The sequence below is a fragment of the Wasmannia auropunctata genome, unplaced genomic scaffold, assembly GCF_000956235.1.
Source record: "Wasmannia auropunctata unplaced genomic scaffold, wasmannia.A_1.0 LD336088.1, whole genome shotgun sequence".
Lineage (NCBI taxonomy): Eukaryota > Metazoa > Arthropoda > Insecta > Hymenoptera > Formicidae > Wasmannia > Wasmannia auropunctata.
Genome location: NW_012026802.1, coordinates 4361143 through 4388276, shown reverse-complemented (window position 1 = coordinate 4388276; position 27134 = coordinate 4361143). Strand labels below are relative to the sequence as shown.

At 34.1% G+C, this 27134-nt stretch overlaps 1 protein-coding gene across 2 annotated transcripts in view; it reads left to right on the top strand.

Moving 5' to 3' along the window:
- LOC105448325 (BMP-binding endothelial regulator protein) overlaps positions 1-27134 on the top strand; it is a 77176-nt gene that overhangs the window by 30030 nt on the left and 20012 nt on the right. For both annotated transcript variants that reach the window (XM_011686829.1, XM_011686830.1), the window contains exons 2-8: positions 6010-6150; positions 15260-15345; positions 20622-20721; positions 21783-21959; positions 23544-23726; positions 25875-26134; positions 26533-26692. In XM_011686829.1, coding sequence (XP_011685131.1) covers positions 6051-6150; positions 15260-15345; positions 20622-20721; positions 21783-21959; positions 23544-23726; positions 25875-26134; positions 26533-26692 — 1066 coding nt within the window. In that variant the 5' untranslated portion in view covers positions 6010-6050. The remainder of the gene's footprint in view (positions 1-6009; positions 6151-15259; positions 15346-20621; positions 20722-21782; positions 21960-23543; positions 23727-25874; positions 26135-26532; positions 26693-27134) is intronic.

Below are 27134 nucleotides of genomic sequence, written 5' to 3'. Positions count from 1 at the left end.
ATTTTGAAATTTTACTTTAAATTATAAAATATCATTAGGGGACAATTGTAACATCAATATCTGGAGATGACTGTAGCGTTACAATTGTCTCCGAATTTACTTGGTTTTATTTGAGTGTTTTTTTTCCACATGTGTTATTTGAACTTATTCAAAAGAAAGAGAGCTTTTTCCGGTTTTATATTTTACCCTCTTCTTATTTTATTATAGTTAATTTTATTAAACATATATTATATCCAAATATATATCCATATAACATTAACATATATGATTATAAATAATTGTATTGCATAAAATTTAATAAATAGCTAAGTATTTACCTATAAATAATATAATACAATCGTCTCACTCTATACTGTTACAACCGTTTCTGGGGCTGGGGACAGCTGTAACAGCATTCCTCACAGTGTTTAAACAGTAATAACTTTTTTCCTAGTTACATTACACGATATTGAATACAAGAAAATTTTGTACTTAAATAAATTCTACATCTTCTAAAGATATAAGTTTTTTTAAATGTAAATATTCTAAGTTAACTGTTATAAGACTTTAAATTCAAAATGTTACTTTTGTTCCCGGTCTCACATTCCGCCGGCGCATCTGCGATTTGGATTAGACCGCCGAGGAGAGCCGCGTGTAAACCGCCTACTACGTAGTACAAGAGAGCGCACCTCCCCCCTTCCCCCCTCGCTCGCAACTCCCCTTTCGCAAATAAGCGTCGCGCGAGCGTTGTTTGTTCGCGCCTCGCTCGTGCAAACAATCCGCATGATTGCAAACGATCTCGTGTCGGCGCGTCATTATTGCACGACGGAGCAGAAGTTCCCCCCTCGAATTGTAAATTGGAGAACATGGAAATTTATTATTGGGAAGTAACATGTACTTTTCCGAGCGGATCGTCTTTTTCGCTCGAACGTCACAATTGAATTGATCGATTTAGAGCCTAACATTTCCCAGCTGGTAGAAATATTAAACATTTTTTTGCAGTTATTAGACAGTTATATTAACTTCTGTCTAGTAATTGAGAAGTAAAACTCTTTAGAATCTCAATCAAGATGTAACGCTTTGCCTGCGCACTTACTGCACAGTGCACACAAAAGATGCGCAAAATCTGAATTCACTTATACTGAGCAAAAATGAGGCAATAAATGGACTTCAATTGATTATAAGCAAACCTGTTGCTCATGAAATTGGCAGTTTTGTCCTAGTAATATTTCGTATTTTGTGAATGAAAATCTATACCAAGTTCTTGTCTATTTCACGACGCAGTATTGTTACAATTAATGGACATAGCATTGAAAAAAGTAATCTTGCGATTATAGCGAGAATTATTTAGGTACGAAAAATTAGCTAAAACGGATAATTGATTAGTAAGCACTGTGATATCATGTTTTGTATTTAATTAATATAGATTATAGATAATAGAGACAGAAATTATATCTTAACTATTTGTCAAATTTAGCAAGAAAGTTCTTCTATGACGTTTAGTCAGTCCAGACTCCAATCCAGACTCTAATCATATTTAGTTATGAGACCAATATTTTCTAGTATGTATTCTTAGAATATTGCTGCTATAAATTCTACGTATGACAATTTTTTAGCAGATACAAAAAAAACAGCGACGTAATTTAAGTGTAATAGAGTTGTAATAGAGATTGTAATAGAATTTAGAATTCCAGCTGGAACAGCGAAACATTTCCCTGAGTGAGTAAACAGTAACTGGATGAGTATCTAGGAAAACTGCATTTCAAGGAATTGTTCCGTACACGCAGAAAAAGGATTAGCCAACGCTAATTAATTGTAAGATATAGCCGTGAAAAAGGATTAGCCAACGCTAATTAATTGTAAGATATAGCCGTGGCAGTTAATGTGTGTCTTTAAAATAGGGATAGCTAATATCGTTACTGCCAAAGCTAAATTTATTCAGTTGTTCAAATTTAGGCGCTGCAGCGAAAAATATTTGCTGCTTGACACAAATGACGTTTAGTTCTTCCTATTGAGGAATATCCAGCAAAACTTTTAAATTTCTCTCAGCAAAGTCATTCTTTCCGTATGCCACTTTCTTAGCTACAGCTCCTGTTAAAGTGAGCTTTTATTTTAGCTAATAAAATTGTATCTCGCAACAAATAAATTTATCTTATAATAGCTAACTTTTAACAATGACAGCAAAGTTCGAACTAGCTGCTGATAACGCTAAGTCATTTTTTTGCGTGTAGGAAATTTACATAATATACGGGTCGGGAAAGACGTACCGCCTCTGCGAGCGAGCTATTTTTTTTTAACTAATGTACAAAGTATATACTACTATATAGTACTTATCTCAGTAGAGTTTTATGAGATTATGACGGGCAAAAGATAAAAGGTAAAAAGTACAATTAATATATTGACGTTTCATACATTAACTTGTCGCATATATTATCATAAATATGCGATGAAAGCACGGCATTGCATAGCAATTCAAGTATCTCTCAGCTGACCTAAACGACTTTCGAAATAAACGACTCGAGTAACTAAAACTGAGCGTGATTAATATACTTATCTTCGCACTTGACGCAATCTATTCGTTCGCAGTTCGCTATGCGTTCAGAAATATTCTCGTGAAGTTCAAACCGAACGAAAGAATCGACTAATAAATTTCATCGATTCTCGATCCTCTGCCGCGCGGTTGACTGTTACATCTTTTTTCTCGTTCGTTCTTTTTCGCGATCGTGCCCATCGATATGGCGCTCTCGCCTCCTCGGCGAGCGATACGTGTGCGCACGTATTAATAGATTTGTCGAGTCACCTTACCGTCATAGAGACAGAAAGATATTTCGTCGTGGGTGTAACGATACTCGCGTTGCATACAAAAGATACAGCCGCGTAGATATATTTCGTAATCGATTGAAGAACAGATCGCTTCGGCGATCGGCGCAGCGCAGCGCGATTCGCTAACGTGAATTTTAACTCTCGCGATCGCTTATAGAGAATTAATCAAACAAGACTCGTTAGGCTCATCCAAGATTTGGAGATTAGGGGAGACCGGGGCTCGTTGGCACAGTTATCACAATTTAAACATTCCTGTAGTTTTTAATATAGTTTTTAAAAAACTGCTTTTTTTAAATTGCTAGAAAAAACTAGAAAAATTTCGATTTTTTCCGAAAAATTGCTTTTTTTGCAAAAAATTGCTATATAAACAATATACTACCTAATTTTTTATATTTTTCATCATATTAAATATTAATTGGGATTCAGAAAGTAATGTAAGTGACTTTATGTGATTTATTTTTATAAGAATTTACATTTGAATACCATATTCCTTAGAGGATTTAGTGTAAAGATTAATTTAAGTTAATGTTTATATTAAGTATTTTTACAGAGTTTTGATTATTAATAACTGTCAAGAGCCATATGTTTGATTTGAAAAATACATTAATTCTGTTTTTTTATTTATTATTCTTGTGTAATTAGCTGTTTATTACTTTTGTATTTAACATTATCAGCAATAAATGTACGCTTGTTATAAAATTTTAAAATTTCAAAAAGCATATTAAAGTGTTGCAAATGTAAAATGTGATAGATTTTTTGAATATATACGAAATTTTCCATTGAGTTTTTTTATCCCTTGAGAAAGAAATCGAAAAAATCCGCGGAAAAATTGAAGAAAACCGGTTTTCTTTCCAGTCTTTAAAACTATAGTTTTTAAGCAACTATTTATTATGATTAAACTATATATTAATACACGGAAAGAACGATTTTGTTGAAGGGTCTAAAAATTTTACTGAATACAGATCTGAAAATTAATTCTTGTTGAATCATCAAAAAATTTTGTTGGGATGTTAAAATTGATAAGCATTTTGCTATAAAACGTTTTGATATTCTAGCAATTATTTTGACTTTCTCACAAAATTATTTTGATTATTGAACAAATATTATTTTTAGATCTGGATTCAGCAAAAATTATTTTTTCCGTGCATGGTAGAATGAACTTTTCTCTATATTTTCAGAAACGATTCTGTATACTATATAGTTTCTTTGTAGTAAGTGAAATACGAGCATGCTGCAATGTAGCCAATTTACCCCGATAGTCAGATAAGTTGACATAGGTAAATTGCTTAAGCGATAAACTCCATATTTAAATTAATGAAAATACAATAGAAGTAAAAACAGATCGTATTTCTTAAAAAAAAAGATAGCACCTTTTATTTTGTAATGATCAAATAGTAAATGCTGTTATAAAATAATAAATGTAAACTGTTTTAGACATAGCTTATTTAAAAAATATATATATTAAATAAAAAACGTTTTGTCATAATTAAGTTGTAACTGAAAGATTACACGCTGCTTACAGTAAATTAATCTAAGCTAACTTTAAATATGAGCCAAAACGTGCCTCATCCTTTTACAGACATATAATTTAAATCATTTTATTTTAATAAATTGTAATCATTACTCAAAATAACATGTTGTATATCAACAAAAATTTTTCTTTTAACTAATAATACATCACTTAAATTTACTCTCTCCAGCTGAAGAACATTAATACGAAATTTTGAAACACTCGAGAATTTACTTGCCTTCTCTTCAATCAGATTTTACTTTTTCTTTACTGAAATACTTATTTGATTCAAATGAAACTTAAAGTTCAAATGAACTTAAAGAAATGTACTTATGTTATAAAAGAGATATTTTACGGTAACTTTTTCATTGTTTCTTTAATCATAAATACATAAACGGAACGCAATGCCCATTTGCCTCTTGTGCCAACGAGCTCCGGTATCCCCTACGCATTTAACGTGTTGAATACTTGGGCGCCAGCGTTCTTGATCAATCAGAATAGTACAATATCGCAATACCTATATATATATTCCACTATTTCTCTTTACTTTCGATTTCCCTTTCATGCGGCTCGTTTCTCCCCCGAGACACTCTTTTTTCCACTTATTATACCACTTAATATTTCGGAGTTTACGTTACGTGCTTGAAGATTTGCGGAGTGATTAAACAATTTGCTGTTTTAAATAAAAACATGAGCGCGTGATCGACGAGAAAGGTTAAATATACGCACATATGTAAGTTCCGCGTTGCGCCGCGGAAATTTATGCGTCTAACAAACGTATGGAAATCGCGGAAATGCATCAGACTATGAATCAATGATGATTATATATGTATATAATATACATATATACACACATATATATTTGATGATATCTTTAAATCTACTCTAAGCACTTTAAATAAACGAAGAGGGGATGCGTATTACGCATTACGTAGAGTTGATCTTTAGAATTCAATGTCTTTGAATTATTTCAGAAAGCTAAATATGTATAAATTGAAATGAAATACGAGCTGCTCATATTTTGCAAGGCTATTCTTGCTTTGATATAAATTAAGGCTGTTACTTTTTACTTACTTCGAATATTCGAAGCTTCGAAGTTTAAAATTAACTTCGAAGTTTGAGAATAAATTTATTTTTACTTTTTTTTCATTTTCTTAATTGGATTGTTTTAATGATCATTATCTTTCCTTATTTACATATGTGTCAAGTTTAATATAGTTAGTAATATTTCAGGTTATAATACTTTTAAATTTTTCAGGAGTAATTTCGTATATTTTGAGCATATATGTTAATTTTTTTTATTTACAATATTTATAAATTTTCTAAATAAATTTATCATTTGCACGAATGTATTTTTCGAAACTTCGAAATTTCGGAGCTCCAAAAAAATTCGAAGGGTTTAATGCCAAAGCTTTGAATCTTGGAAGTTCGAAGCCTTCAAAGCAAATCACCAGCCCTAATATGAATTTACTCCTTTCCAGTGGATAATCCTGTTCAGAGTGCTTACGTAGTTATTGTTCAAAATTAGTGCAAAAGTTTAGCAGAAACACCATCATCATCGGAGGCATTTTTTAAACAAATAAACATTGGCTCGTATTTTGAAAATATAAATCTGTTCAGATGTTTTTGTAATTTTATGGCACAATCAAAGGAAAGTAAGAACACGTAAATGATTATCCTGTTTGTTATTCTTTCAGCAAATTGTCGCGGCAGAGTCGGAGATCCGGTACATCTAAACATGGAATTGACACGATTACCTTCGACACTGGCTCTGGCTTTGGCCCTGGCCTTTCTTTCGACAGTACACCGTTGTGACGCCGCCTCAGAAAGTATAATAGGTAAGTATTGCACGAGCGCACAGAAAGCACGCGCGACGCACGCGACGATTGCGAGCGTGTTATTTCGATAGCTGACTAGTGATCGCACTGAAAGGGATGCCAACGTCGAAATTCGATCGATGCCATTTAGCTACATCCAAATTAGATATAGACGAGAAATGCCATCGCGCTGTTCTCCGCGCGCGAAGCATCAAGGTACTCGATATATGCATATATTTGTATGCATCGGATGTATTCGTAGTAATTAAAGTGCAATTAGAAAGTGCTCTTTCGAAAAAGTAAAGTAATTCTGGAATATTACAGTCAGGTAAAAAAATATTCAATCAGAATTATTATTATTTCTTTTAATTTTTATAAGATGTAGGTATCTTACGAGATCTTCCGAATTCTGATTATTTATATAAAAAAGAAGATAAAGAAAAACTGTTTTTACTTTTTAATAGAATAATCAGAGTATTATTATAATTGTAAATAGTAACATAATATTGAGAAGGATTGTGTAACATTCTAAGATTAATGTAGTTGAGAGATTAAATACTCTACGATAAAACTTTACGCGTAACTAAACGCAAACAAGTTAATTACCGGTTAAGAAACAATTTTATCGCTATAAATTACACAAATTATACTATAGATTACATCAAATGGGGACTAAAAGTGAGGAGAATACTATTATATTCATTTACGTCTCGTTTTTCACCAAAAAGAAGCAAAAATTATATCATATAACCGCTGTATATTTCATTTAAATTTTGCAAATTGGATTTACTGTATTCATAATGATAATCCCTTAATCTGTACAGTGATTGCACCACTAAAAATTCCTTTTCTTTCAGTTTCTATCTTGACGTTAAAATAATCTCAAGACACAATTTTACTATGGTATTATAATTCTCTTGATAATAATTACGAACGTTCTCGTTGTTTTCTCGAACGTGAATGATATAAAGAAATCAATGACAAGAAATAGCAGAAATATCACGTGTTAGCGGTCGGCGGCGTAAAACTACGTTTTTTTATCTCGCTTTCATTCGCGTTTCGTAATATAGTTGTGTCGAGTGATACTTCCGCGATACACGAATATAAGTACGCGGCGGACAAGACCTGACAAGAGCTGCGCGGGAATACATATCGGCGCCGAAGCGATCGAATTCCCGATTCCAGCTGCTTTGCTATCTCGCAGTACGCTCGCGCGCGTGCGAGTCCGTCACGCTCCATTTACGCCTTTTAAATGCTCTATTCTTAGCCTATCTCCATTATCTGCCTGTTCTATTTGCGCCGGAATCGAGTCGAATCTCATCACGGCTCACAGCGAGTCATCGCGAGCGGGATAGGTCGCGCCGTCTCTCCGCAATCGCATTCTCGCAAGAATCGCTTTGTTCGCTCGTGAGTTTACACGAGTTATCACGGCAAATTAATCGGAAGAAATCTTTTTACAGTCACACGTTGTACGCCACATTTTTGCTGCTATTTTCACAAGATCCTACGCGTTTATTTTAACGTTAACTTTGCGAAAGTCATTCCATCCGAAGAGTGCATATGGAATATCCGTAATATTGCAAATCCCAGTGAGAAATGGCTTTCAACTCGATGTCGAATCAACGTCGAAATCATCGTATCGACGTCAATTCGACATCGATTCAACATCGAATTGAAGATCGTTTCTCATTGGGATTAGCATAAGAATAGTTTATTAAAAATATTCGTAATTACAATCAAAATTATTGTTGTTTAATCACTCCTCAAATCTTCAAGTACGTTCTATAAACTCGAAATATTAAGTGGAAAAGGAAGAGCATTTTTGAAACATTTCTAAGCGATATCGGATATTAAAATTTATGACTTTATGACGGATGCCAAAGAATAATCAAATGTTTTATAATTATTAAGCTTTTGAGTTGAATTCATAAGTAGTTGAAAACGTTAGGCTTAATTTTTTATTAAAAAGATTTTAATCTGATATTTTATTATAGTTATTTATATATATAAATTATTTTTTATATTATATGCAAATATATCGTACTGGATAACAAAATCGTGCGATCTATTATTGAGTTCTAATCTGTTCAACTCTTATGCACAAATTATTTAAATGGACATTTTACATATTAAAAGAAAATTTTCTTCTTATATCTTTTGAAATAATTTATATATATAAATTATTTTTTATATTATATGCAAATATATCGTACTGGATAACAAAATCGTGCGTGTCGATCTATTATTGAGTTCTAATCCGTTCAACTCTTATGCACAAATTATTTAAATGGACATTTTACATATTAAAAGAAAGTTTTCTTCTTATATCTTTTGAAATAAATTTTTAAAAAATATAGACATAAAAACAAGATTTTAATTTTTCCCAGCGTTCTATAATTTTTAAAGAACAGCTAGTAAATTAGACAAAAAGAAGACTACGTGTTGAACTAATATTTCACTCGTTCATGAATTCATATATATTCATAATGAAATGAATTGAATACAGATTTGCACAATAAAGAGAAGACTCTGTAATCAAAAATTAAAAAGATCGATCATCTAAATAAACGATAAATTATTTAAATGAACTAACGATTAAAATTGCAAAGCTTTTTCACATAATCTGTATACCACCGAAGTTGTAATTTTTTTACTTGTAATTTTTACAAATTATCCAATTCAGCGATGTGATTTCGCGCGTCGATGTTCCTTAACATTCGAGCAATTTACTCCCGCGACTTACAATCACTTATCAATAATTGCGCGTATTGTGGAAGATATCGGTGAACGACAACAAAGTCGATTTCACAAGGTCAGCCCGGCGGAGTTCAATTTACGGATGATAACCGCATCCCCTGGGCACTTTTGCGCGCGTGCGTCATTTTCGTTGCGGACGGCGGAAATCGCATCGGGCGTATAAGTGGAGTAATCGTATCCGTGTGGAAACAACGAGCGGTAAGTTCGGCCACTTACGACCGGAGCGCAACGAGTGCGTAGATATCCATCCTCCCTCGTTCCTTCCGCGTTCTTTTTTCAGGCCTGTGCGTCGCAACGCGTTACCAGGGTTGGAAAGTAATTCGTTACTTGTAAATTATAGTTACAATTTTTTTTTTTTTTTCAATAATTGTAACTTAACTTCGTTACTTTCTTTCTATGTGTAACTGCAACTTAGTTAGATTTTTTAAGTAACTAGTAATTAATTTAATAGTTACTTTTACAGTTATTTTGTATATGTCAAATCATCACTCACATAGATCAAAATTATGCAATACTTCGCTCAATCACTTAATCGTAATATTGATTGTAATTATGCGAAATATTTAAATACGAGCATTACTTTTCTTTTTCAAATAAAATTATATATAATATGTAAATGTAAATCTTTTTTTTATAATGCTAATGTTGTTCTATTAAAAGTAACTGAAAAGTAACGATTCGTTACTTTTTGTGTAACTGTAACTGTAACATGTTACTTTTCAGAGTCGGTAACTTGTAACAGTAACTAGTTACTTTTTGAGAGACAAAAACTGTAACTGTAACTAATTACTTTTACAAAGTAACTTTTCCAACCCTGCACACGATATAAGCATTAAACGCATCTCGGAAATTGTCCGCGTTTGTCAGCCGGGAAGCTCGATTCTCTCTTCGCTCGAGGCGTAATCGAGCTAGCAACGCGACGCGACGTGCTTTTCGGGAAATTGCATTCCCGCTAACTATCCAGGGCCAATCTGCGACCAGCGGCTGTTTCGCCAGAAGTCGCGACAGCAAAGTACAACTCGATAAACGCTAATTTCGATACGCTGTAGCCGCAGGACATCGACATATCTCGTATCCCGAGAGTGCCCAACTTAGCGCCGCATTAGCGCCGTCCGAGACCGATTAGGTTTACGCAACGTGGCTTCGTTCCGTCTGATAATTAAAGCCGAGAGACACAGACTTTTGCATAATTCTGCATAAAGCATAAGCAGAGTTGGGTAAGTTAATTTTTTTTCTAACTACATGAATTAAGTTAGGGTTAACTAGTCTAAAAATTGAAAGTTAAGATACAAGTTAGTCCATAATAAACTTAATTGAGTTAAAAGTTAAGTTAATAAAAAAAAAGTAATTGAAAAGTTAAAGTTAAATTTTTTCATTTTATAATTTTTAAATAAAAGATTTTTAAATAAAGTTTCTAAATATAAAGTATATATTTGTTATACTTATTTCTGTCGAGCCGCGGAAAGAGGATCGATTTCGAAGGACTTTTTCCAACGTGATTTAATGCACAGAAGATCCGCGAACAGTGATTCCTTCTCGCGGTCAGACTATATTTATTATATTATTACAATTGCCTTGATGTGTGTTCTCAAATTTGAGTTCGAAGACACTAACTTAGACATGTATTTTATTTTGGATTTACAAGAAGCACTAAAAGTGTAACTTCAAGAAAGTTAGAACTTCAAAAGTTAATAGTTATCGATAAAATGTAACTAAATTAAGTTAAAAGTTAAGAGCCTAATGTAACTAAGTTAAGTTAAAATTATTTAACTTTTTAACTTTTTAACTTAACTTTTATCTTTTTAACTAGCCACTACCCAACCCTGCGCATAAGACGTAAGGCATAAGAAAATCAACCAATGAGAGTATATGAAATGAAGGACACTGATTAGTTGATTTTCTTATGGTTTATGTCTTATGCGTTATGCAGCGTTATGTAAAAGTCTGTGACTCGGCCCTTAATCCTAAATTTGGAAGTACATAAGACGTCAGTATTTTTCGTTACCTAAACTTACAGATTTTCGTTTACAGTTCAAATACAGCTTGAAATTTAATATATGATATTAAATATCAAATATATTTAATTCATATTCATGCGTATTTTCTAATCTTATTTCTTTTATTTTATGACATACGAATCGCAATAAAATCAACGTAAAAAAATAATATTGGGCATATGTATGCAAAAGTTTTAGTCTTTTTTCGCACGTTTTTACTTCAGGGGCTCGATTATTGAGTATCTTGAAACGAGGTAAAAATTATAAAAATGAGAAAATTCACTAGATATTTGCCAATAAAATTAAAAATATTCTAGTGAATTTACCCACTTTTGTAATTTTCACCTTATTCCGAGATACACAATTGAGGGCCAGATTCATAATATACATATGCACATATGTAATAATATTTAATCATCAAAACGTTTCTCCTTGTTTTCTATGATTTTCTGTTATTTCTCAAGTAAATTTCGGATTCCTTTAGGAAAAAAAATATTTTTGTATCTTACATCTCGAAAGCGCTTCTCAGTTACTTAAAAAATGTTATATCGATCGGAATAAGTAATAATTCGAAGGCGCCAAGTCTGGTGGAACACGTCATGTGCAAGAAAATTCTTCAGCTCAAATTAAACATGGTTTACTGAATATGAGCAACATGCAGATTAACATTGTTATGTAGCAAAATGATCTTCCGGTTTACTTGTCCAGTAAGTTGTTTTTTTTGTTTTTCTAATTCTTTGAAAACGTAAAAAAAACGAGAATTTATTTAATTATACCAAATATCAAAATACCATTTAAATAATTATATCAAATACTAAAATACCCTTTAAATAATTATATCAGAGCTTTCTAAAAGAGTCTTCTAAAAAAAGGACTAAAATTTTTGCATACACCTAATAAAAGATCAATTTGTTTATAACTTTTATTTTAGTTTGACTATTCTCTTAGTATTACTAAGCTTAGGATTAAATATAGGAGTTAGTTTTTTTGTCTAAACAAGTTGACGCATCGCGTTCTTAATTGCTCCGCTCTCCTGCTGTCGCAGTCGGCAATGAGAACTAATCGTCGGGAAAAAAATGACACTGTTAATATGCAAATTAAGCTATATTATAGTTGGAAACAATTTTAATAGAATATTTTGCAACATGATTTTTCTTCAGTCAAGATTTCTATGTACTTTTTATCACTTTATATCGAAATTATAAACGAGTTATTAAAGATAGTAAAAGATAGAATCTGTTACGTTAACAAATAAAGTTTAAATATAATATTATTCAAGAGAAATTTTTAATTTTTTTAAGACATTTAATTGAAATCTCAGCAAACGATCAAGTAGTCTTTAAAAAAATTAATTCTCAATTAAATCAAATTCTCTGTCATTAAAGTCCTTTAATCTAATAATTATAGTTATGAATACAGATTTATAATTACGAGTACATAATTAAATTAAGTTTTATATATTTTATGAAATTTAATTAAAGTTTCAATTTTACGCTTTGATTACCATATCGTGTATGCATTAATGAAGTCTGTATTTTCTTAGGAATTATGGCATTTGTATATATAAATGATAGTTTTCTACTTAATTTTTGCGCGTTGTTTAATCCTTTATATATACGTGTATATATAAATTATATAAATTAAAAAAAGAATAAAATTCATTCGCATATGTGAATGTTATAGTTTCCATGTGTGATTTTTGTATAATTATCATGGCAAATAAAGTATTAATTTTCTCAAACGTTCAAGTTTATACTACATTTACATCGCACGCGTAAAATTGGCATCTGACTGAATGAAGCATAAGTTTCATGCCACTGTTTGCGCGCTCTCTTCAGCTGCTCTCCGAGTTTTTAACCGTGCAAATAGCAATAGCTCGAGGAGCGAAAGAAAGAAAGAAAGAGGAAAGCACCCGGAAGAGATGGAAAAGAGAAAGAAAGAAAAAAAAGGAAAAAACATATGGGAGAAGGAAATCAGAGAAGATAATTAAGATAAAGGAGAAAGAGAAGGTTGCGGTGCAAAACTTGTTTTAAACTTAGGTACGTAGCAGGCACAAATTCGCGATTTGTGCTTACCTACGTGTGTTTCGCTGCTGTTTTCCATGAAAGATCACGGACGACATAAACCGGGAGGATGGAAAGAAAAGAATGTACAGATGAGTAAAAACGAAAGAAGGATAAAGTCCAGAAGGAAACGGTCGTGAACGCCAGCCAACTTTTCTTGCACACGCATTCCTGCGCACTTTGAAGTAATATGTCAAAGTTTTTTTTCTCGAATAGTTAACGAAGCAATAAAAGTGAATGTGATAATTGTCTCATTAATAATGTCAGTATTAATTTTTCGAAAACGAACGAGCAATCTCCGATTGACTACTGCCACTTACTTTTACGACGTGATTTCTGCGAGCTGCACTCATGATGTCACTACCTATTTAATAGCCGTCACAACACCGCTTTCGATGTTTGATACATTTCTGGGGAGTTCCGAGAAAAGTTACGAAAGTCAGTTCGCGGTTGGAATAGATAATCAATTTTAGTTTATTTCTACTTCTTTTTGCGTAATAATTTTTTATGAAACCATTACAAAGTTAATTTCTCGATTTTGATAAAGAAGTAAGGATATGATTAAATCAATTTTTCTCTCGAATCAATGGGCTCGACTTCTTAAATCAATTTATAAACTAATTGGAAATAAATTTTTTTTTTCTCTTACGCATTTCGCAGAAATATTTCCATTGATTTTATAATGCTATATATATACATATAAAATTTTGTTATGACGATTTATTATTTCAAACTATTTTATTGTATTTGCAAATATTTTTTGATGTTACATTATAAAATAGAAATATTGAGATGTAATTTTTTAAAGCTCTTTAAAACAGGACAAACATTTAAAAATCGGACAGTAGTCGATTTTAGTCATATATATGTGATAAAAATGTCTGGGCTCTTTAAACATTCCTGACAGAAAGTGGCAGTATTCGGAAAAACTTTGCGATCGTTCGTTCGAAAAATCGTCGACGAAGCGAATAACTGATCCTCTCTCGTGAGATTTCTCGTGGAGAGATACACAAATAAGCCGAAGGGGTAGACGATACGAATTCGCCTCGAAAACTGCACGACGCGTTAAATCTCTGAGAGCAGTGACAGAGTACGCACAAAGCGCTTTCTCGAGGGAAAAAAAAAAAACGCCAGATTATCGTCTCCATGGGAGAACGATGAGAGGGAGAGGCAAAAAGAAAAGTGAGAAAGGCGATATTTTATTCTGCTCTGCAATGTGACACATTCCGTCTGAACAAATAATTAAAAGTACACACAAAAAAAAAATAAAGCCACAAACATTAGTAATAAAAAAAAATGTCAATCACGCGCTCTCTCGTGCATACTTGAATGGAAATTTAAAGAAACGAACGTGGCTTGGTTACAAAATTTAACGGTTCGGTGGATTACGCTTTGAGAGTGTAAAGAAAGAAAAAAGAGAGAAAGAGAGAGAGAGAGACAGAGAAGCGCGAGAAATGACTGGAGTTTTACAAAAAAGTTACTTAAAGTGTGCAGGAATACGTGCGCGAGGGAACCGGGAGGGACGTTGGTGGTGATGGCGACTTCGTCGACCTAGCAGCGGAGCGCGACATGATTTTCACTGGGAAACGGACAGTTTAACGGACTGGGGTGTGTCCTAAGGTACGTTCACGACGTGTTGTCGCGTTTAATTTTTTACAGGACACGGGATCGAGAGAGAATATAAAGTTCGAAAAGAAATTGAAAGCCCGTTTGCTCTGGAAGAGTTTATTTCAGTCATCTTGAATTGATCTTAAGAGACACTTGCGAAATACGTTTCTCGCATAAATTTTACACGTACGGAAAATTTATTCCGTGACGAAAAAAGTCCGCGGGAACCGGAGAAAACGCTGTCAACGCTGTCTAAAATTATAGTCTTAACACGTGAACACTCAATTCCAATTCCAGTCGCGATTTAATTAAACGGAGAAAGCGCGGCATTTCGCTCGTTCGCAATTGCACTAAGGCATTTCAGTACCTCGTATTAATTCGGCGACTGGTGGAGTCTTTATTAGAACATTATTAGAAATGATTATTGAAATCGATTTACGTCTATCGCGTGCGGATACGATCGTTATATCCAAAACGCAGCAGTAATTAAATCTTTGAGCGCTCGGCTCACGTATGTACGACGTGTACGAAGGAACGAGGAAACTTCCGGCACGCGAAGGTCGGCTGGAATGCTACATTGTGATTATAGCGTCTCTATCACGTTCACCGGGATATTGCGGCGTGATATAAAACCGATATCACGCGCGCGAGCGTGAGTGATTCTGCCTGTTCACTCTTTTTACTACTATTGTTGTTCGATTGCAGGAAGCCGGGAGACCTGTGACATCGAGGGGGAAGATATCACCGTCGACAAGATCCTGAACACGAGCTGCTTCCGCTGCATTTGCAAGGTAAAAACCGCGCGTATCCGCGGGACTTTTCGACTAAATTTTTTATAAGGAACAACGTTATACGATTAGTGAGCACTATTAAAGAAACATTTTTTTTCTACAGTGCTTAATGAAGTAATGATTACTGCAGTAATGATCGCTAATTCATTGAGTATTGTAGAAAAAATGATTTAGAACTTTTTGACTCAATTTTTTTACAAGGAATAATGCTACATATTATAATTAATAGGTGCTATTTGAGGTGCATCCTGTATGTATAGGGTGTTCGAAAATTCAACCGACAAACTTTCAGAAATTGTCGGGGATACCAAAAGGATTACTTTTTGCAAATGGACCTAGGAAGCGTCGTTACACCGCTACGGCAGAGAGTGTTCGAAAAAGGTCGGACCTGGAAATATCTCAAAAAATATAAGTTTTATAAACAAATTTTTAGACAAAAATTGTAGATCCCTATAACTTTTGTCTGAAACAATTTTTTATAAAACTTATATTTTTTCCCAGTTGTATCTGTGTAACGACACGCGTCCGATCCTAGGTCCATTTGCAAAAAATGATCCTTTTGGTGCTCCCGGCAATCTCTGAAAGTGTGTCGGTTAAATATATATATATACACAGGGTGTTCGAAAACTTAACCGACAAACTTTCAGAGATTATCGGAGACACCAAAAGGATTATTTATTATAATTATATATATGTATATATAATTATTTTTGGCCCTAATATATATATATATATATATATAAAGTTAATATACAAAAGTTAGCTATGAACTTCAATATAATCTAGGTAAAATTTTATCGAAATCGATTAACATCTTCAGGTTGCCCCTCAACTTTGAAATTAGTAAGTATGCATTTCTTACAGATTTTTAAAACAACTGTGTGTTTTTTTACACCAATTGATTTCATCTGATTGAATTCAACTTATTATTCTGTGCCTTATAAAAATATAAGATATATTATACAAATATTAGATACCATTATCAAGAAATGAATAGTTTATGAGATGATATTTCATATTATATCGAAATATGGCATAATAAAGTATAAAATATCTGGAAAAAATACTGATTTTTTAATAATTTTACCTTAATATTTTTATATGGAGAATAATTAGAGGAATCGTATTATGTAAAAAAAATATAATTCCGTTTAAAAAAATTGATGTGATCTTGATGTGATCTTAACGACGCCGCCCAAAATAAAATCAATGATACCTTTTTATGCCCCCTTCTAAATCATACAATTTTTATTTGAAACGTTTTTCCGTATCTATCATATTTTTCGAGAAATCTTTATGTACTATTTAAGAATATATTTCCGACATTTTGAAATGTATATTTCTGACCTCGGATTTGTGTTCAGCGACTAAAAAACAACTGGTAATACTAAACTGTATTAAAATTCAAGTATTATTTCGAATTTTGACACATCTATCAAGAAATACATAAATTTACTAATCGCAAGATTGAGGGGCAACCTGAAGATATCAATCGATTTCGATGGAATTTTACCCAGACCTTATTGAGATCCATAGCTAACTTTCGGGGTTATTACTAATCAATTTTTAAAAACATTTTTTTCGGCCCACTTTAATACATATATAATGTACCTTAAATAGCGCCTATTAATTATAATATGTAGCATTATTCCTTGTAAAAAATTGAGTCGAAAAGTTCTGGACCACTTTTTCCTTTAATTGTTTTGAAAACTTAACAGGGAGAGATTTTATCTCTCAATTTAATTGTCAATCAAGGTGCGTAGTGTAGGAGTGTGATTTAGTTTCAAGGATTTTTTTTTCAAAAACTGATTTATTGTACGAATGCCTTAATGACCTTAATCAAAATATTTTCCTTTGTTTTTTATAATTTTTTCTAGCAAGAGATAAATTCTGAAAAAACACTGACATTAATGCTATTATCTTGCAAAACCGTCAAAACTGAACCGTCACACTTCGAATAAATCGGAAAGTTGATGGAAGTATTCATAATACCCATAATAATCCCTAACAAATCAAACTCTACACGATTAAGAAATTTAAGAGAGTTGAGCTATTATAATCTATATAAACTTTTAAAAGTCGATTTTGAATTCGACGTAAGTGAATACTGGGGACGTTTTATATACCTATCGCGTAACATTGTAACGCGACGAAGTGTTTCAATGCGAAAAAGGAATGCGAACGTACTTATAACAGCAGATGAGAAACGCGTATATGTATCGAGTGACGTGGCGACGAGACTAGTAGGGAATTGCTTGGGAATCGCGAAAAAAATCCGCCCGGTCGTGTCCGTGATGTGGCGGTTCTTCTTTTAAGAGGGAGAGAGACGGGGGCGAAGAAATGATCGCGCGAGAGGGAGACCGAGGGAGATGGAAGATGGTCTGCGTGACCGTTTTCATAGTCCAGTTCGTAGATTGTGTCGTTATCAAAGAACGACGCGGCAACGCCATGTGGTGACTGAACGGTTAAAGGGGTTAAAGTAGCTTGGCCTGGTTCGAGAGGTCAAAGAGAGGAATTTCCACATCGATCCATTCGACGCGATCGGCTCGCGGTTGCTCGAGTACACGCGCACGCGAACACACACACACACACACACACACACACACACACACACACACACACACACACACACACACACACACACACACACACACGTGCATATCCACGGCCGTTGGTCGTCGGCTCGCACACTGAGAAAAAAAATTTGTTGAAAAACACAAAATTTGTTTCATTTTACCAGAATATTTAGTCCGATACGCTCAACTAAACGTTACTACGATGACACAAAATAATTTGTTACTATTATAAACAAAATACTAAATTTTTTTAACTAAACTATTTTGTTTTAACAAAAATTTATCGTATTTAACTTAACCGTTCGATTAAATATTATACGCACTATTTATTATCCCCATCAGCATCGTTTAGTCAGTTTGATACTTGGAATTTGAACAAATATATTACTTGGATAATTAAATAGCGTGTGCAAATAAATATTACTGGTATTTCGAGCAAAATAATTTAATTGGGTTGGTTTAGTTAATTCTTGATTAAAACATTTTGACGGTTGACATGAATGAACTATGTACTTTTCTTTTGTGCAACCGAAGAAATGTCAAATCAACCATTCGATCAAAACAACTATACAAATTTAGTTCGTACAATTCTTTTTCCTCAGTGCACGTTCGTTCCGCGCGTGCATCTTATGACGCGCCGCCGCCGCGCCGCTGCGCCGCGCCGCGCCTTAGCCTCGATGCATCTCTCCCGACGAACCGCGCGGACTGTATTGCGAATGATCTTAGCGCGACCGCGGCGATTTATCGCTTATATATGCGAGTTTGGTTCATTGACTCGTCGACTCGTGGCCGACCGAGATGAGGCTTCTTGTTTTCGCCCCGTTGCCACCGGCTGTTTTCTGTGTTGCTACTGCAAACGAGCACGGCATGCTGGCGGCGCGGCGGCGTGTGACATAATTATTTGTTTGTTGCGCCGCGAAGAGAGAGCGGTCGGCCACGATCAATCATTCGCGATTTATGAGACACAATCATAAATCGCCCGAACGAGCGAACGTTTAGCTACTAACTAGACGAATGTTTGCGCGCGTCCGTTTATTTTTTTCACATTCCTCTATCGTAAAGAGAGTTATTAATTTCTCAATTATTTAATTACATTTGTTGATAACATTTACTTTCCTCTATTGCAGTAATGCACTTACATTTACTCCTACATCAGAAACATTTCCATTACACTGCAGTAGTGAAAGTAAGTAACTTACGCGGTAATTAACATTGAGCTAAAACATATGAAAAGGTACAAACACGATTGCAATAACGTGCAATTATAAAAGAAATGCGATTGAAGAATTTAATAGCAAAAATCAAGTTTATGCGTAGACGTTTAATTATTACACATGTAATTGCAAGATACTGTGCTCCTTCATTGAACTTGTGTATTTTTCCTAAGTCTTTAATTATCTACGCTCGTTTCATGAATACTGCTTGTTTTTATCTCTCCGCATATTTATTACGGAAATGATTAATTAATTTCGTTGCGTAAAAATGTCAGTTTTAGGCGGGGGAGCCTAAAAAGCGGATATCTTTCTTCTCGCGGCACGCCTAATTAGGTCCATCTCGCGCGTCTGGTACGTACTCATACGACCGCGGCGTCCGACCCACGTTAAATTAGTTTACGTAATTCTGACAGAAGATAAATCCGTAAAGACTTAATTATAGAACCCGATAACGAAACCGAAGAAATAATTACTTGGAACGCGATAATGTGGACGAGAAATTGGAATAAGACGGCCGACAAAAAAAAAGTCAAGCCGGAATTATTTCGCTGTCGCCGCGTTGCGCGACGCGTGGCGCGCGGCATGATTCAATCGCCGGCCAAATTCCCGATTCATAATACGTTTTATTTAGAGTGTCCACATTCTTCTCTCGCAGCTCACGCGTCGCGATTTTTCTCATGCCAAAACGTAACGAAATCTGATGCTTGTAAAAAGTGGTAATATTAGCAAATCATCATGTTTGAATCTATTATCCTACGGATAGTACAGTGAATTTTATATTCCAAGCGGATGTATAATAAATCATATTTAGGGCTAAATAGATATTCCTTTCCCTTATATAGGATTACAAATATAAATCGAGACACTTTTCTCTCATACATAAATCGACAGTCTAACACAGTAAAAACCGTTTTTGTATTAATGTTGCAAACGGGCCACTCACGCTCTTGTTAAAATTTTGTGTCGATTTTTTAACATATTTGCTTGTTAAATTTACATAACGTGATTATGTTATTTAAATATTTTGTGTTGAATTAATATTCAATATATCTCAATGTCAAAATAACACAGTTTATAAGTAAATGAATAAATAACATAAAAATAAAGTGGTTTTAAACCGTAAATTCTAAAATAAATGAATAAAAGATAAATATACTTGTTAATTTTACTGAAGGAAAGTATCCACAATTTGTTTCCAAATTGTATTAAAGTGTTACACTTTTTGTATTAATTTTTACATAATGTTTGTGTTACTTCCTAACGTTTTATTAACACCAAAATTTGAGTGGACCGTTTGGAACATGTGAGCTGTGTTAAATTTAACACACATTTTTCAACTGTGTACATATAATGTCTCAGAAGTTGCCATTTTTCCAGAGGCATATAAAAATTAGATAGAAAATGTGCGAGTAATTTGGTAAATCACCCCGTGTGTACTTTCTGTCCGTATGCAAGAGAAATAAACTTTCATCCCTTTCCTTTCCAGAACGGCTTCGTGGAGTGTTTGAAGCGACAATGCCCGAACATCGAAGGTTGCTATGCACTGCTAGACCCACGCGACGACGAGTGCTGCCACACATGCACAGGTAGAATGCTAATTCATCTAATTATCCTAAACATTCTAATCATTCTAATTGGCTCGAGTTTACTCGTCTCGGGATGAGAGAGAGAGAGAGAGAGAGAGAGAGAGAGAGAGAGAAAGAGGTAAAATGGGAGAGAGGGAGAGTATGTCGGCGGCGCGGCGGCGGTAAGAAGGAAAGAGGCGAAAACTCGCGGAATGCTCAGCCGACAGAGCATTGTTCCCTGGGGCACAAAGACACTTCTGTTTGCCGACACGATGATAAACCCGAGGAACTTTAGCGTTACAGCCTTTCGCGGCTCTCCCTCTCCCTCTCTCTCTCTCTCTCTGTTTACGAAACGTAGCTGACAGATGCGTGCGGTCTTCGTTATCGTCCACTATTAATTATGCTAATGGTGACGTAAGTCCGTTTGCCGCGTAGCGCCGAAGACAAAATCCGCCCGGATAGTATTTGAATGAACCACGCCGAGAAAAATGTAAAGATAAATCGCAAAGATAATCGCATGAGGAACGAAACGTAAAATTGCCGACAGTATAGCCTAATCTATGATGTGCTCTTTGCTCCGTTTTTTTTTGCTTTTTACCATTCTTGCCTTTTTGCCTCTTATCCTCTGATCCTTCATTTTCGCCCAGGATAAAAGAATTGATGAACTTTCGGAAGAGACATGAAACACGTGACGAGAAACACGATTGTCGATCGCAAAGAAGGAAAAAGACAAGAGGTAAAGAAATAGAAAAAAAACAGAAAGCAAAGAGCATTGTAGATTGGATTTATTATTTTAAAAAGCAAGAAATAAGGATGTTCTCTCTTTCTCTCTCTCTCTCTCTCTCTCTCTCTCTCTCTCTCTCTCTCCACATTAGCCAAAAAATTCAGCATATACTATCCTAATGATTTGCCGTCTCTGCCTATCCAAATATTTATTCCAATATGCCATTTTCACAATTAACGTTTAATTCGGTATATCGTTATACGTATATTATTAAATGTGAGATTTCAAAAAAATAAAAGTGTAGAATGATTGAAATGAATACTGAGAGGATTCCGGTCGCTTTCACGTATTGCTGCAGGGTGCAAACAGAACGGCGTTTATCATGCATCGGACACGGAATGGACGGAGGAAAAGGATCCCTGCCAAATATTTACCTGTAAAGCGGGTGTTATCACCAAATCAGAACTACTGTGTTACACGCCCTGCTCCCATCCGAAAGAGGCCCCGCCTGGCCAGTGTTGTCCCATATGCGAAGGTATGTGTAACTTTTCTTCTTCCCTCGCACACTTTGATGTTGCTGCTATATGCTACCGCTAATTACCGGCCTCGTCAATCTCATAAATATTTCTCACGATCCCCTGATTGTCCGCCGCGTAATTAAAACTGGAATGTTCCGCCGATATAACGAGGGAAGAACGATAATGATTGAAAATTACAGCCGCCGCTTCTACTCGACGAAAAACTGTACGGACGTGTTCGTGCAGTTAAAAAATTTGTGTTAAATTAACACATCTTGCATGTCCCAAACGGTTTACTCAAATTTTTGCATTAATTTAACGCAAGATGAATATGTTATAGAAAGTAATACAAACACTGTATAAAATTAACACAAAAAATGTAACACTTTAATACAATTTGGAAACAAATTGTGGAAACATTATTCTTCAGTAAAATTAACAAGTTTATTCATATTTTATTTATTTAACTTAGAATTTACGATTTAAAACTACTTTATTTTTATGTTATTTATTCACTTACTTATAAATTGTGTTATTTGGACACTAAGAAATATTGAATATCAATTTGATGAAAACGCGAAATATTTAAATATCATAATCATAATTATAATATGTTAATTTAACAAGCAAATATGTTAAAAATTCGACACAAAATTTTAACAAAAATGTAAATAGACCGTTTTTGACATAAATACAATACGTTTTTTACTGTGTGTAACGTATGTAAGTACGTTGTAACATTTCCTTTTTCTTTGAAATAATATAATAAATTTAACAGGATGTCTCCATAAGATCTCGCATCGTACAAATGATATATAACTGCGATCTCATTTCCGTGCTGACATATGTTTCACATGCTATATACATATATTAATATTTCGATGCGATAAAAAATACAACGGTACACGCATCTGAATACAGAGAAAAAGAAAAAGCTATAACAAGTAAACTATAATATTTCAAGTGTTTCAGACGCTATTTATTTAGACGCGCCGATTTGTTTCATACTTTGGATTTTGATTCGAGATACCAAAAAATGATTTATTATGTAAAAAAATTGATTGCTCAATATTAATCGTGGCGTTTATACAGGACATTTCATTTTTATAATAATGGAATAAAATATACTTTAGAAATAACGCATTTCTCCCAAAAATGTTTCAAACAAAAGTTACTTGGTTTCGAAAAACGTAAAATATTCATTTAACCTAGAAGTTCCTACAAAAGTCTTATTTACGTTAACTAAATTTTTTATATAATATATGATTTTTTTTACGTAAATCGATTCCTTTTTTTATTCTGCTGCTTTATTCTGATGAAGATTACTATTTTACATGTCTTTCGAAACCAAGCAACTTTTTTTTGGAACATTTTTGGGTGAAATGTATGTTATTTTTAAAGTATTTTAATCCATTATTATAAAAATGAGATGATACCGTGTATAAGCGCTACGGTTAATATTGAGCAATTAGTTTTTGTATGAAAAATCATCTTTTGGTATCTCGAATCAAAATCCAAAGTATAAAATAAATCGGCGTCCGATACTTAAAATAGTTTACTTGTATAAAACGCAAAACGTTCGATCTTGCCGCATTTTGTAGGATGCTTAGCAAACGGGCAGAAGGTAACGGAGGATCGATCGGTGACAACGACGGAGGACCCCTGTGTAACCTGCAGGTGCAACAAAGGACACCTCACCTGCGCGAAGCAAGCCTGTCCAACGCTTAATTGTCCTCCCTCGAGGATCGTCAACGAACCTGGGGAATGCTGTCCGCATTGTCGAGGTGAAAGGAGTTACATATAATTTTCATTATTTGAGATACAATAATTGTTGTGCCTCTACCTCGAAAAGAAAAAAAAATTATAATATATGTTTGATATTCTAGTGAGTCTATGTATCTAAATTGTTTAAAAAAAATTATCTTTTTCCGAGGGGGTAACCACTCTTGAATTTCGGTGTACAACCTGTCAGAATTCCTTTGAATTCCGTTGAATTCCTTGAAGTCCGATGAATTCCGTTGAAGTCTGATGTAATTCGCTGAAGTCTATTGAAGTCCGATGTAGTTTGATGAAAATGTAGTCCAATTTCTAAAAAAAAAAAGTCATCAGTTTCGATCGAGTTTTTTGAAAGTTTTGCCCTTGTCTGGACATTAACATTCGTCTGGAAGTTTGTTGAAAAATTTTGTTGGTGTTTCAAGACGAAGATGCGAAAAGTGGCAACCATATCATAAAAGAAGTCTAGTGAAGTCCGACGAAGTCCGATGAAGACCGGTGTAGTCCGATGAATTCCAATGTAGTACGGTGAAGTCCGTGAAATTCGATGAAGTCTTGAAGTCAGAAGTCAAGGTGTACATATGTTTTTCTGAGTGGTTACTCCCTCGTCTTTTTCTAAAATAATGACCCGTCGAATTGTGTGCTTAAGGGGGGAGCCTGGTTTAGCACGCTGAAAAATTAGGTGATTTTTGGAATTTTTTTTTAGAAAACTATACAACCAATCTTTTCGAACTTTAAAGGGTAATTTCTTATACTATTGAACTAACAAAAAAATATTTTTTTGTCAGAAAAAAAGTATTTATTATGCAAGTAATAATAACTTTTTATTCGATGCATTGGCGGGCGGCATGCAATGTAGCGTCGCTTGTATTTGTCTGACATAAAAACTCCAAAATGATTATTGTTTATTAAGAGTTTACGCATTAACTAAACCTATTTTTAAAGAAAATAATGCGAAATTGTGAAAATCGCGATACCTGGAAAAAAGAGTAATGATTTTGGCAAAAAATTTTTCGTGTTTATTATGCAATAAAAATTATTTAATTAAATAATATTATTATAAACTGTGGTCCAAGTTATTAGAGAAGTATTTGTGCAGATGTATGCAAAGTCAATCGAATGAGTAGTTTTTGAGTTATATCACACGCCGCCAAACATCACCGCCGAATAAATCTTATTATTATTTGCATAATAAATACTTTTTTCTGGCAAAAAATATTTTTTTGTTCAATAGTTTAAGAAATTACTCTATAAAGTTCAAAAGGATTGGTTGAATAGTTTCCAAAAAAAATTCCAAAAAAGTCATCTAATTTTTCAGCGTGCTAAACCAGGCCTCTTAAAATCTGTTTCTTTGTTATTATTTGCTTATTTTCAATTATCTTCATTTGTACACATTTTCAATTTAGATAACGGTAGTATAACACGTTGTTTCTTCACAACGTATGAGCTCACTAATTAAAATATAGGTGTAACATTATATATAAAGATACAGCGGTATTGCTTTATTGCGTAAGCATTTCGATGCCGAGCGATCAAATTAATAGTGACCGGAGTTTTATTTCAACATTTTTCAAAGGAAACATTTTCTAGGCAATTTCACAAACAATTAAAGTCACTTTGAATTTATAGGTCATTCCGATCTCTCTTACAATACCAGAGGCGCGAACCGGTTTTATACGAATCTGATTATTTTCCAATGTCGCAATTGCGCAAAAACCAGCCGCACATAATATTACACGATTGTCATAATATTACGGATATTGCCATCCAAGAATACGCGCTGCCATTTAGCTACACGTGTCTCATTGCAACTTTCAAATTCTACATTAAAATATAATGCAAGGTACGAAGTATATCGCGACAGTTACGTCGGATAAAAAAATGCATGTGGTGGCGTTAAGACGCTGCATAAATTAGATAATACTACACATAAAATTAACATAAAATTTACAAATATTATTGCCTATAAATACACGTATCTCACTGGACTGTAGATAACATCAGATATACAGTTATGCGTGAGAAAATAATTCGCACAAGTGACAAGCAAACGACAAGAAAACGACTCGGAAATTGCTTCGCTTGTATAGCTCGATCGTTGGTCGTAGTAGCACACATTCAAGCGAAAAGATTATAAGAACGCTACTTCTTACACGCAGGTAGTGCAAGATTTTTCTCGCCTCCGAAAGGCGCGTGCATGCTCGGCACGCGTTTGTATGACTCGGGCAGTGTGTTTCGCCCGGATCACTGTACGGACTGCACCTGCGCCAATTCGGCGCTCTCGTGCGAGAGGAAGACCTGTCCGATACTGGACTGTCCCAAAGAACATCAGACGAGGGAGCTCAACAACTGTTGCCTGAAATGCCCGCAGGTCGAGGAGAGCAGAGCCTCTTGCTCTTACGGCGGAAGAACTTATGTGGCGAGTATCACGCGCTTTTATTCGCTGTCATGCAATGTTTTATCCGTCGCGCGTGCAACCTGATTGCGAAATGAGAAACTGAACTTGGGGAATAACTTCTATCTAAGCTAGCAGGAACCAAGTCAGCAACTATTTTATATTTATATTTATCGAACAAATATTTATCGGATAGTTGCGAAATTTTGATATACATATATAAAGCTCTAATAAAAAATTTGTAGAGAATATTATTTGAATTAAAACAATTCGATATCATATTAATTGACTTTCGATACTTTTAAGTAAAAAGTCGATTTTGTTGCGAATCTTCGCGAGATATTTTTTCATTTCGTATTTCTTTACCGCCTTGCGTTCTACTGCCTTGTCGTGGTTTAAACGATCTTTTTTGTCCTAGGCAGGATGGCGAAAATTGGAAGCTGGATTCCTGCAAGACATGCACCTGCAAACAGGGTAAAGTACGCTGCGCAATGCCTCAGTGTCCGCCGATGAACTTTCGTTGCCCGCCAAATTCCAGATTGGAGCATCCGGAAGGACAATGCTGTCCGCGATGTGTCGAGCGTGAGTTTCGTGGTGTTATCCATCAGGGAATGGAAAGTTACTTTTTAAAAGTGACTAGTTACCGTTACTCGTTACCGAGTTAAAAAAGTAACTAGTTACCATTATTAGTTACTGATTTTTAAAAATAACTCGTTATCGTTACCGTTATTTAAAAAGTAACGATTTGTTACTTTTCCGTTACTTTTTTTAATGCTGAAACAAGATCAGTCTAAATAATTTAAGATGCAATTTTTTGTTTTAATAGTAATAAAAGCAATACAACCATGACACTAGACCGATATATAAAAATACAACTAGGAAAAGAAGCTTTTTCGATATGACCCGGGAAAAAAGTTCCATATATAATTATATATAATTATATACAAAATATGTCCATATATGTTTCTTTCCTTTGTAAAATTATTCTTTAATACAAAATTGATAATAATAAGAAGGAAATATA